Raw genomic sequence first — 13,455 nt, 5'->3', positions numbered from 1 at the left:
TTCTTCCTGCCACGTGAGTCTTCCTGAACTGCCGGGGTTTTCCAGACATTTACGCTACTGACAGATTCCCACATTAAACCCGGAGGCAACATCTTTGTGAAGCCCGGGTTAAGATAACTTTTAACCCTGTGTTACTTAAATTTTCAAAGCTGGGTAACAATTTAGAATACTGTTCCATCATTAATAAATAACTACACAGGAACAAATGAGTAACACAATATTAACATTCTAGTAACTTCTATTAACTAACAAGAAAGTCTGATTAATGAACTAGTAAGTATTAGGTACTTCACTATCAGCTAATCAATAACTAATATTTTTCATATCTTCAGGAGGACTAAGAACTACTATATACAGGTCCATAATTAATCAGAGTAATGCACAATGAATAATTAATTCTAAAGTGAAGATCATGGTAACCTACTAGTAATGACTCCAGTATTACTAAATCCCTCAGAAGGTATTACTAATAATTACATAACTCTCTAGTAATGATTGAAGGATTGAGGTTTTTGTGAGGTTAGTTAATAGTAGTTACTAGAATGTTAATATTGCGTTACTCATTTTTTTGTGTGTGGTTATTTATTCATTAATGATGGAACAGTATTAGTGTTACTTGTTGCTGAATTATGACATTCTGCTCCAGATATAAACTGTGAATCAGTTTAGAAATCATAAACTGTCCCAGTGCCTTCCTCATAAAACAGAAGGCTGGAATATTTTTTTCCAACATTATTTTTTCTTTCTCATCATCATATTTTCTCATACATGTTTCCGTTCGCACCCCATAGGTTGCGTGTGAACTCTTTCTTCCTCTGATTGTTTGCGGGTTGAAGATGGAAGGCTGCGGCATCACAGGGTTCATGTTTCCATCTCAAACACACGTGTAGCTCATGCGGGCCGGTTCTACAAACACAAGCATGAGCACCCTCAGTTAATACTGTAATAATATATTTGGCAAACGCTTCAGTTCGTATTTGTGTTTGCACTGTAGAGAATGTATCTGTGTATCTATCTATTTACATGTTTTTGCATAGTTGACATAGTTGTTGATCTCTTGAACGCAGTGGCCAATCAGAAGTGTTTAAGTTAGTCAGAATCCACTCACCGTTGAAAACGGCAGTTTTTATTCAGTGATGAGTAGTGCAGACTCGCGAAACCTCACATTAACAAACAAAGTGTAGACACGATGTAAGTAAGAGATTTATTGTGCATTGTTGGCAGCTTCACTGAATATACAGGAACTTTGTGAGATTGTGATGAACTGACAAAGCGACAGCATTGTAGTGATTGTAAAGGGAGCGGTCTTGGCTCACTTTCGCACTACAGCCTATATAATCCATTTAATAAAACTATTGTTTTTCATGCTGCTAAGAGGACCGACGGCCAATTACATGCTGCAAAGTTTCAGAAGTGACAAACATATAAACGCTGGATTCACTCCACACAGGACAGAAAATGACATGTTAAAATAGTAACACATTAAAGCATGTAAAGGAAGGCTAATAGATCAATAGAAAAATATCCATAGCAAAATATATATTTGAAATTCTATTCCAATTATTGGTAAAAGTGATGAATTGTAATTGATCTTAAATGTCTCACTGTACACTGCTGTGGTGGAGCCGTTTCTTAGCCTTCATCTGCTCTAGAGTATCTTCAGCGATTTGATCCTGAGCTCATGACTCTCGTTCATGTTGTCTGTTTTACAGTTAATTCAGTGATGGAAGCCCACTGCACTGAAACAAGAGATCTCTCTACAGACCGTAACATGACTTTATTACAATAACTATTAGTTTCATGTGCCATAACACTCAGGAGGTCTGATTTACGGATGAACATTTGCCAAGACTTTGTGATGGAGGATTTCACTTTAATGAAATGGACTGAATTATTTCTTGGATATTGAGAGTTTCGTGCACACTTACCTCGTCTGAACTACAGCTTGAATCTGTTTGACACCATGTGCTTTTCCTCTTCTTTCCCTAGTGCGTTTAACCTGAGCGCCTCCTGTGATTTCTGCTACATGTATGTGTGTTTACTCTGGATCAGAACCTGAATGTTTCCTCAGGTTTGGGTCTTTATATGAAAGGTGTGTGAAGACATTTGTGTCCGAAACTGAAGACAGTCGACAGCTGAAATTAACCAGCTTTAACCTAGTCAAGTCAATAATTCATGACCAGTGCTTATTTCTCACTAGAAATAGAGGCATGAGTTAAAATTAATATGAATTAATTTGTTTCAAACACCTGCACAGGATTGTGGGACATCATAGGCACTGAAGAACACAATTTTTCATGCTAACATTATATTCAGGTGTTCCTGATGAACGATTGGCCTGAAAACGCAGCAAAGCTCAGTCTGTTTTATTCTGTTTGCAGAGACTTGCCTTCTTTTGTCAGTATTTCAGCCTGAAACGCCACATTTATGATTCATCATAAAGTTAAAGCTGTTCATGTGTTTTGTGTCATAATGTGAAGCTGAAGTTCTCCTGCATCATTTGACACACAAACTGTTATAATGTAAAGCATGCTTATTTCTTCAATCTTACTGTGTGTCATGAGTATAGAATCGTGTGCTTTCTGCACTATACGGATGTACAGCTACAGATTCATCAGACTTTAATGACCTGGACGCCTCCAACAGAATGAGCTGTTGGAATGGGATCGTTCTGCTAGTGACTCATTAGCATGAACTCACCGCGAGCAGCTGCCAGTGAAACACCACATTACTTTCTTCTAGATTGTGGATTATAGACAAATGAGACGATCTGTTTATAGTTGACTATTTCATGCTCTGTTCCAACTTGATCTGAGCGTATCATCATAAACCATCAGACAATAAAACTGAAAATGGCGGCTCTGGATTTCAACAGTCACATGATGTTGTGGAATAGACACGTGTATCAGCTGAGCGCTGCAGCTGGAGCGACACGAGCAGCAAATGTTGGCTGTTCCTCAGATCACTGAAATGCACCCAATAGTTTTGAAACATGCTGGAATCCATCAATACGAGGCAAACACGCCAGAAATTTTCCCACCGGAATGATTCTGGATAATATTATTTGCAGAAACACCCACTTGCATGGAAAACGAGGGGGGGAAGGAGTAAAGGAGTGAAGGAGTGAAGGCCACAGCGAGATCAGAAGGTCTGGAGAGGCAGAATCCAGGCTGGTTCATGCTGATTAGAGCTGATCTACCGTCACTCCTGCTTCACATGCTGATGACCAGCAAAACACGCCTTGGAGTTTTCAGCAGGAAGGACAGGCCGTGTGATCCCTGATTTGGGGTGAAGAGCAACCAGTCCCAAATGTCCCAAATGCTTGTATACATTAGAATAACAACAGACTCGAAGAGGACATGAAGCTGTCAGTCTGTTTGGCTGTTTATTATCCTCATGTCTGCAGGGTTAGATCACTGATGACTCAAATCTTATTGTGTGTGTGTGTGTGTGTGTGTGTGTGTGTGTGTGTGTGTGTGTGTGTGTGTGTGTGTGTGTGTGTGTGTGTGTTTCTCCTCAACCTCACTGAACTTCATGAGTCACTTTAGTCCCCTGTGGTTCGTAATGTCACACTATCATGATGTCAGAGTTTGAAAGTAAAGAGAGTGTGTGATATGACATCTAACCTCTTGTAGATGAATGTCTTTTTATTGTCTGAACTCTCTCTAAAGTCACAAAGGAAGTTATAAAACATGACAGTGAATGAGCTGCATCAGCTGTACGGTCTGTGCCGGTTCTGGTTCTGTCGTGTGTATACGGACTGAGATCACAGTAAGACGAGTGAAAGCAGACCGTCTCTCTGCATCTGTCCTGCATGTGAAACTCCTCTGAAGATGCAGCTTTACGAACACCAGACGGTCAAATGCAACATATCAAAAGAATAGAATTAAAATGACATTGTAAAGGCTTGTTTGTCATTGTTATCAGATGGTGGTTTGTACAGTGTTCAGTGCAGAAGATCTGTAGTTTTGGTTTGATGGCTGCTTCTCTGATTTGAACATCTGGAATCAGGACCGGACTCTGGCTGAAGTGTTGCTCAATAAATGTGGGATATCAGTTTGATCTGGAGTCTTGGGAAAGTGGAACAGCTGTCCACACGCTCTCGCATTCAAGCTACATTTCCATGGTTTGCTCCCAGCAGAGCGTTGAAATGAAAATACTCTCAGTGAAGAGGCAGAATATTGGGTTTAGTGCTTGAGTTTGACTTTGCTCCATTGGGCATCATTGACTTTCAGCACAGATGAACATGAGACTCCACGAGATTACGACACACTCTCTTGCTACTTGAGTAACACGTGAACTTACAGACTGAATAAATTCTTCTGATATCAGTCATATATATATAAGTACTCAATTAAAATAACACTAGTAACTTCTGAGCCGGTTCTGGGTGGCACATCTTACCCCATAGCTCTAATTTTATATTTTCATTTCAAAATAAAAGGTTATATATTTTTTAACTTCTCAACATCTAAAAAAACCCATTAGATATTCAACATAATATAATGTCATTCATCACTATTTTCCAGAGATATAGATAAATTAACTTCAAAACTGTTTCGAATGACTAAATCTCATAGCCATTCATTACATTGGAGATTTTGTGCCATCTGTGTTTCCCGATTTATTAATATACAGTACGCTTCATGACATCAGTACAGTCAGATCAATAATATTGAATATTAAGTCACTGATTAGACCTCGATCAACACGAACCTCAGCGGACGGTATGGGACGGACCTTATAAACACAATCATTTTATAGTTGAATGTCCATCAGATGTATATGATGCCTATCAGAACGTACTAAATTAATCTAAACTTAAATTTAGTTAACTATGTTCATTCTGTATAGACCTTTAATGGTTCTTCCCAAGGGTTTTTTTTTTCTTCTATTGTAAAACCATATGATTTGTTGCGTGCGTAATTACAAACATTACAGAGCATAAATGTTTAGAAATAACTGATGATCTATGGAATTTCACATATTTGTACTTCAATGTTTTTCTGTAATAGTACTTTGAAATAACGCACATTTCACAAACTGCTATATTAATAAAACTGACTTAATGTTTCACATTTAGTGGCTCAGACATTATTGTCCACTGATCTGTTGGATTTGCTCTAGTGTGTAAATGACTGATTCACAGCAGGAGTTTGTCACTCTGATGTGGTTTTTGGCTGTCAAACTGAAAGTCGTATGAGGCCAGAGTGTGTTTTTGACATCATAACTCCATCTGCTGTTCATTTCTTTTATGCCACAGTGACAGCTACACACACACACACACACACATTTTGCATGTAAATTAAGAAACTTAAGGATTTAAAGCACGTTTAAAAAAAAAAGAGATATACTGTACATTCATTGTTTAATAATGAAGAATATTTGAGCTCAAACTAAGAAATAGACATACTACATCATTATATGCAGGGCTGGGTAGGTTACTTTTAAAATGTATTTCACTACAGATTACAAAATACATGCTTCAAAATGTAATTTGTAACGTATTTCGTTAGATTACTCAAATTTTGTAACTTAATCTAAATACTTTAGAATACTTGTTTGGAATACCAATAAGTATGTAACACAAAAAAAGGTGATTGCGAGTTTTTATCTCACAATTTTGACTTTTTTCTCAGAATTGCATAATATAAAGTTGCAATTGCAAGTTATAAAGTCAGGATTGTGAGATATAAACTCACAAAATGTAGAAAAGAAGTCAGAATTCTGAGAAACAAACTCTAAATTTTGAGAAAAAAAGTCAGAATTGCGAGAAAAGAAGTGAGATAAAAAGTCGCAATTACCTTTTTTTACAATTACAAGGAACTCCTGAACAACTATCGCAAAACATGAAACCGGTCGTGGATCATACAGTTAATGACAGGACAGTTAAGATTCAAGGGTATGTACGTTTTTGAATGGGGAATATTTTATAAATTTAGTCATTTTGTCTTGTTGACAGAGCTGCCAACTCTCACGCTTTCGCTGTGACACACGGGTTTGCCTGTTTTCACACGCACTCACGCCACACATTCAATTACTCACGCAACAACAACAACAAAAAATCCGATCTTGGGTCAAGACTCGTTCGTTCCTTTTCAAACTTCCCGACGGTAGATGGCGCTGATTGCCCCATGCAAACGCAGACGCTGAGAGGGTGTTTTCAGTTGTGGGACTGAACAAAACCAAGAGAGCCGTGCAGCCACAGCACACTTGGTCGCGAGCGCTGCTACTTCATGAAGAACGTGAGAGCAGAGCGCCATTATCACCAGTTTCAAAAGAAACATCGTAATCGTTTTCAGCTTTCAAAGTAGTAACATACTAACTATTCATGTTAAATTAGAGTAATACGGTTATGTGTTTTATAACAGGGCCTCAACAGGATGCGGGATTGTTTTGGACAATTTTAAACGTCCCCAGTCACAACACAGCGATTTCCAAACATGTCTTAAAGGAACACTCCACTTTTTTGAAAATAGGCTCATTTTCCAACTCCCCTAGAGTTAAACAGTTGAGGTTTACTGTTTTCGAATCCGTTCAGCCGATCTCCGGGTCTGGCGGTACCACTTTTAGCATAGCTTAGCATAGTTCATTGAATCTGATTAGACCGTTAGCATCTCCTTAAAAAATGACCAAAGAGTTTCAATATTTTTCCTATTTAAAACTTGACTCTTCTGTAGTTACATTGTATACTAAGACCGACGGAAAATGAAAAGTTGCAGTTTTCTAGGCCGATATGACTAGGAACTATACTCTCATTCCGGCGTAATAATCAAGGAACTTTGCTGCCGTACCATGGCTGCAGCAGGCGCAATGATATTACTCAGGGCCTGTGACCCCCTGCTTGCACAGGGAGCGTGCCTTGTAACCATGGAGACATTTGTGAGAGGCGCTGTGATCTATCTAATCTATCTATCTATCTATTTTAAGTATCTAAAATACTTTTCAGATGTAACTAATTTGATTACCACCCATTTAAAATGTAACTGTAATGAAATGTTGTATTTTAAAAACGTAACTAAGTTACATGTATTTCATTATTCCCCAACACTGATTATATGTTGTTAAAAATGAACTAATGGAGTTTTGTCATTTAAATGTCATTTATACTCATGAATCACATACAGAAAACCTCTTTCTATAGAATTAACAAAGTGCATCTCAATATCATACACGTTCAAAATATCTCAGTATCATACATGTTCTACAGATGACGGTGCATTTAAACTTCTGCTTGAAACATTTCTGACAAACACAAAATAGCATCTGCATGTTTGCGTATCCTTCTTCATCTTCATCTTCATCGAGTGTTGAAATGCTGCTGTGAGCGACTGATGACTTTGATAAAGAATAAAAATGTGTTTCATCTCTGTGTAAACAATGGCAAATTGTATAGGATATGTATTGTATAAAGCGCTATAGAAATAAAGGTGACTTGACCTGTGTGTGGATGTTAATCGTAAAATTAATTGGTTGTGAGAGTGCTTATTATATATTTGTTAAACAGATAAATGTAACGCTCACATACATCATAAAACATTAGACTGGTCGAGCTATTTTCATGTTATTTTGCTCTTTATTATCCGGGTTGAAATTCGAGGTCTACAGCATTAATCGAGACCCAGATACATAATTCGTGTCTCTGAAGATGTTGGTCCGGCCGCAGTTGGAGGTGCTGCGTTTGCATCGGCTGCAGCGCTCATATTGTCCAAGTTGATCCGTCAGAGTTTGACCACCGAACCTGAAGGAAACGCCAAACACATTACAATTTCAGAAAACCCTGTGTTGATTCATCATCATTACATCATCACGTGTTTTTTCTTTCATTCTTGTGGTCCATCATCCATCTGACCAATTATCTATTTCTAGTTTCTCGTACCTCCTGATGTTCAGCTCCTCTTGTTCTCGTTGGTGTTTCATGTTGGCGCTGTGCTGCCAGTTCTCCACACATGCGGCCTGCAGCTGTCGCCGCTTCTCGTAGTGACAGATTCGCTCTTCTAACATTCTGTAAACAATCGGTTACGACAGTGAAAGAATGTGGTGCAGTTCTGAGTCAGATGCTAATAACACCATGTATCATGTTGAAATGACAAGAACTAACTCTTTTCATGTGACGCTGTCATTATGGGTTTTGTCACTCACTCTTTGTGGTCTCTCTGTATTATTTCTCTTTCTCTCTTCTGCTCATTCAAGCGTTTCTTCAGCATGTCTCTCCTCCTGCCGTCGGCCGTATTCATCAGTTCTTCAGAGATCTTCTGTGCTCTCTGTCTCTGCTCGGCTAAAGCCTCTGGGTTGGAGTCCATCATCCCAAATACGGGCCGCGTGTCAGAACCCAGCGTGTGAGGAGCCGTTTCTGAACTGTGGTGTTCACTCTGTAAATCAGACGCAAACAGACAGAAAAACACAAAGATCAGGAGATATATCACAAAATGAAAATGAAACACTCCGGCTGAACATACAGAGTGAAACAGAACTGTCCTGTCACGGCTGGTTTACACTGCATTCAAGGTGTTCGTTTTATCACTTCATGAACGTGCTGTTTGAGCTACAGGAATACACAAACTATAACTAGGACAGTGTGTTACTGATGCTCAAAGTCTTCACAGCATGTTTCTGCAGTCAGAATAACATAAAGATGTCACTGGATCTGTTTACTGACATTATTCTTACAGTTACAACTGCCTTCAGACAGACTGAAAACTGAATCATTACACAGACTATGTAATTACACAATATATGTTCATTCATTGTGATGTCAGATGAGTGTGGTTCCTCTCAGAGTTTTTTTTCCTTGATCTAAATATTTGATGTAGTTTCTTTGTCACAATTTTCAGTAAAGCTGCTTTGAAACAACTTGGACTGAGATAACCCAATAAACAAATAAATTCTTATTTTTATGGAATATTGCAGTGTTTATTGTAAATGATTTATCGGTGCACATCATTATTGTGTTAAATTCATAATCATAATCAGAATTTCTGTCAAATCGGGGCAACCTGTCACTCACATGAGATCCACCAATAGCAAACCACAACCATCCAATCAATTCCCCGCAGACAAAATCAAGCCCCGCCCTACATTTGTTCTTGTTTGTGAAGCGTTTCACTTGGATATATGACACAATAGAGAAGAAAAGACGAGCGCAACTTCCCTTTCGTGATGACTTTAAGGCCTGTTCTTTATAACAGAAACTCATCTGCTCTCACTCCCTCTATGGACGACAAACAGAAAACAAACAAAAGTCACTCACTTGCTCTTCAAGTGCCTTTCGGTACGTCTTGGCCATCTCGTGTTTCTCATGAAGCTGTTGAGATCGTTTCAATGCCATCCTGATGGAAACATCACATAGAACAAGCACATTCAGACACATCTTAAATCAAACACGTTCACACAGTGTTGACATGAGGAAACGCTCTCACTCTTCAGACATCTGCAGCAGATGCAGTCTGTCCAGTCGCTGTTGTTCCTGCTGCGTCTGCGTCTGCATCTGTCTGCGTCTGCAGGCCTCCTGCATCAGCTCCTGCATGAAGCGTCTCTGCTGCGGTAGACGTTCTGCGGTACAGGGTCGACCCGCAAAGATGTACGAGCCCTGAAAGCACACGCGTCACATGACCAGAAAGACAATGAAACACACACAGAACCTCAACAGCGTGTTTCAGACTCACATGTGATTGGCTGCATGTGGCTGCTTTCCTGCGTCTCTGAGCTTCTGCCACACCCAGATTAAACGCCGCCACCTTCTGACCGTCTGCCCTCTTCTTCTGTCTGTCCGTCTGTAAGTGATGGAAACACACCTGAGATTGAGTCAACTAGATCATCCACTGTGAAGGCCTCATCGACACGACAGCCAGTGGCACAGTTCCTCAACAAACCGTCCATACCGGCGTGATGAATACGATCCTCTACTGGATTGAACTGGAATAAATACTTTGAATGTTGCGATCCTGTCGGGCTTATGATAGCTACCTGAATCGTAACAAAGCACTGTTGGCCAGAGGAGAACTGGCCCCCCGACTAAGCCTGGTTTCTCCCAAGGTTTTTTTCTCCATTTTAACACCTGTTTGCCACCTGATGTCACCTGTTGGAGTTTGCGTTCCTTGCCGCTGTCACCCTTTGGCTTGCTTAGTTGGGGACACTTGATCATTTGACATTTGATATTCAACAGTGCTTTGCATCTGCCTGCATTGACACCATTTTCTTCTAGAGCTGCTGTGCAGCCAAAATTATATACCAGTTATCACTGTAAAGCTGCTTTGACACAATCTACATTGTAAAAAGCGCTATATAAATAAAGGTGACTTGACTTGACCTGATCACTGGATCATTCAATCATGAGTGTGTCATTTATTCTCATTCATGTTAAAAAGAATCTAAGAATATAAATGACATGTAATCATGTACAATGATTTATTGGATTGATTATACAATTTTTGTTTTTTTTTTAGTCATAATTTTGTTTGCATGAGCATTTTGCTGCTGTCTTTAAGACATCTGTCATGATAACCTTCACACAGTGTTTTCTGTCAGGTCCAATAGAGCTTTAAGTTAAATGTGATTCCCCGTGAAACGGGCGCTTCAGTAAATGTGTGTGTGTGTGTGTGTGTGTGTGTGTTTAGGCACCTCTTCTTTCTGGAAGTACTGTAGATCTTTCTGATGTTGATTAAGCATTAAAACCCGCTCTTGTTCCCGCTCGGCTCTCCGGCTCTCCTCGGACAGGTAGACGGGAAGGTTTCTCTGCGCTCGCTGCATGCAGACGTAACACAACTCCTGCGACACACAACAAACACAAACACGTCTTCAAGAGCTGAAAGAGAACGAGGCAGATGAACAGAGCGGCTCACCTGTCCGGCGCGTCTGTGGTCAGCGCACGTCACATTCACACCTGCAGCGCTTCTCTCTGGTGTCCTGATGCTGACAGCGCCACCTGCTGGTCCTGAGACATCCTCATCTCTGCGTTTGTGACAGAAAGAGTCAGATTTGCCTTGTCCTGATCACCCATCGCTCATGCATTCTGTTGAACACTGTAAACTGATGAAGATACTTAAAACATTCAGTCCGTCTGTTGGCCGATACAATTAGATAAGAGCGAGTCTCTATTACTTTGTAATACATTGATTATTAATAATATAGCAGATTATTATAGTATCACAAGACATATTACTGTTAGAAGGCCAAATAAAGTAAACGTTGTTCATAAAGTCACTCATTCAGTGATGTGGCACATGTTTAATGCATTTGTGCTGTGAGGAGAAACTGACAGTCCAGTTTTGAGTTTCAGCTTTAAAGCTCACATTTCATTCATTCAAACTGATCATCACTAAAGAGAACTTTCTCCTGACGGACATCTGAACTCTGCGGCCACACACGGAGTTTGCATGAATGGCGCGTAACATAAAGCCTCTATTCTGAGGTTAGTCATGTGATTTATCTGAGCGCCTTCTCTGTCATTACTCTAAGTAGATGGAAACAAGAAAGAGACCATTTCAGTCTGGAAAGTTTTTCCATCCAGTGGGATTTTGAACAGTGTTTTTGTGATGATAAGGAATTCTATTTAAATGTGTAATATTATAATGTAATTCAGCTGAATCTTCATCGTCTTCTGTTGAAATGTACCGGTCAGTGTTTGACGGACTCTTGTCCAGCAGCCCGTCTGTGAGGTCAGTCTCCGTCTCTCCGGCTGCCGGCCGACTCTCTGTCGCAGATAAGAGTGAGATTTTGCACAGAACTACCATATTTGTTTGGTTTTTCCACATATCAGCATGAGTTGTCATTACAAACCCCGTCCATCATCACGGTCAGTGTGACGGGCCGCTGGCGGCTCTTCTCTCAGCGGTTCTCCTGCAGATATGGAGGGCAGTGTGAAGCTCGAAGGTCTCTCAGATGCTCCACCGTTACTTGTTTCCAGTCTCTGCAAATATAATTAAAATATAATTTCACATATTTCATCAGGTTTAAGGCAAACATATAGAAATCTCAGTCAATGTATCTCACGTTAGTTAAAGCTGCTGAAAGTTTCCCAGTGCCGTCTACAGCTGAGATAAAGTCACGGTAGAACATCATCTTGACTCGGCTTTGCCGGAATGCGAGAACGCCGATCCCAGGGAAGGTGTGAAGGACAGACTGTCGCGCGCACGCGGCGCGGAGCAGCAGATGGAGCGTCTCGCGCACACATCCCTCCACCGCGTCTCTGTCGTACGGGCTCTGCGCGCTCACGGCCAAGAAGTTGAGCGGCACCACGGGCACGTCTGAGGAGACGCGCGTTAGTTCTGCTTCTAATGACTGAACTAAGCAGAGATATAGACTTCACGGTGTTTCATGTCCTCTGTGCTACACATCACAGATCTGGACACATCTAGATCAATCTTGAAAATCAAATTCAGTGCTATAGGCTACAATACATGTATGAGCTTCAATTATAGCAAAATGTATATAAATGAACAGCCATAATTATTGTGTTGTTGGTTCTGACCTGTAGCCTGTGGTTTGATCTGTTTGAGCCCGTAATACTGAGAGAGTTTCTCTGACAGGATGAAAACGGGTCTCTGTATGAGGATATGTTTGTTTCCGAGGTTCAGTTTCTGCTGACAGAATGTGAAAGTCCCCAGACCGAAGACACAAACCCCCTAAAACACACCGACTGTCATCAGGATTCCGCACTGAAGACGTTATACACGCTTTCAATGAGAAAATAAGAATCTCTCATAATTCATACCTTTCGCAGGAACATCTGTTTTTCAATAAAACACGACACGCTCGACCAAATATGATCGATATCTGTGAAGAATGAGAATGTGTGTCATTCACTGAGCGATGAAGGAATGAAGCTGCGCTGAACTCTGTAGTTCAGACATGCCGATTATTGTTAGTTAGAATGTCACTTACCGTCGTCGGAAAGTCTCGAGAGAGTCGACAGATGATTGCGCTCATATTCACACATTGCAATGATTTGAATCATGACAGAAGTGCTGCAGAAATGACTTCAGTTCACACTGACGCTTTATTACTTCAGTTTTCAGGTGTTTAACACCGAAGCTAACGCTAGTAAAGATGTTTCGCTTTGTGCTCTTGATTGTGTCGCAAATCTGTTGCTATAGACGCGTTTCTACAGTCAATATGACACACGATTCTACTGAAATCACCAATCAAACACGCAGGACCTTCATACATTCAGCTGCTCTTGCCTTGAAATAGAACTTTTTATTCATCTCTAATAGAAAGCAATAGAAAAAACTAATAGAAAGACCTTTAAGCAGTTCTCTGATGAACAAAACAACAGGCTGGTTCTGGCTTAGACTGGTTGAAAATCTTTCTTTTCCCTTCAGCAGAGTACTTACAAATATCAGATTACATTACAAAATATATTTGTTGAAAGAACAACATATTTGTTGAAATAGAATAGTATCTGCCATCTGAAGATGATGAGGATCATTTGATCATTTTATTTCAGACTGCAGT

At 40.1% G+C, this 13,455-nt stretch overlaps 1 protein-coding gene and 1 long non-coding RNA gene across 3 annotated transcripts; one reads left to right on the top strand and one right to left on the bottom strand.

The window, feature by feature from the left end:
* Positions 1 to 514: 514 nt before the first annotated feature.
* LOC127516190 (uncharacterized) lies at positions 515 to 3,498 on the top strand. Its single transcript, XR_007930948.1, has 2 exons — positions 515 to 942; positions 1,713 to 3,498. It is a non-coding gene; the product is annotated as an uncharacterized LOC127516190 (long non-coding RNA).
* A 3,795-nt stretch (positions 3,499 to 7,293) lies between these two features.
* LOC127516078 (coiled-coil domain-containing protein 81-like) lies at positions 7,294 to 13,165 on the bottom strand. Of its 2 annotated transcripts, none has more exons than XM_051900381.1 (14): positions 12,883 to 13,165; positions 12,713 to 12,774; positions 12,470 to 12,623; positions 11,992 to 12,284; positions 11,779 to 11,908; positions 11,614 to 11,692; positions 10,842 to 10,950; positions 10,621 to 10,767; positions 9,666 to 9,773; positions 9,420 to 9,589; positions 9,251 to 9,329; positions 8,143 to 8,372; positions 7,880 to 8,005; positions 7,294 to 7,741 (listed from the first exon to the last, which is right to left on the bottom strand). In XM_051900381.1, the coding sequence occupies exons 1-14, from the start codon at positions 12,953 to 12,955 to the stop codon at positions 7,603 to 7,605; spliced, it is 1,899 nt and encodes a 632-aa protein (XP_051756341.1). In that variant the 5' UTR covers positions 12,956 to 13,165; the 3' UTR covers positions 7,294 to 7,602. The 2 variants fall into 2 exon arrangements, with proteins under 2 accessions (XP_051756341.1, XP_051756346.1); XM_051900386.1 differs by having other exon boundaries at positions 7,310 to 7,741; positions 11,992 to 12,245; positions 12,883 to 13,158.
* Between the last annotated feature and the right edge of the window lie 290 nt (positions 13,166 to 13,455).

This window comes from Ctenopharyngodon idella, chromosome 1 (genome assembly GCF_019924925.1).
Source record: "Ctenopharyngodon idella isolate HZGC_01 chromosome 1, HZGC01, whole genome shotgun sequence".
NCBI lineage: Eukaryota > Metazoa > Chordata > Actinopteri > Cypriniformes > Xenocyprididae > Ctenopharyngodon > Ctenopharyngodon idella.
This window is presented reverse-complemented; position numbering and strand designations above follow the sequence as displayed.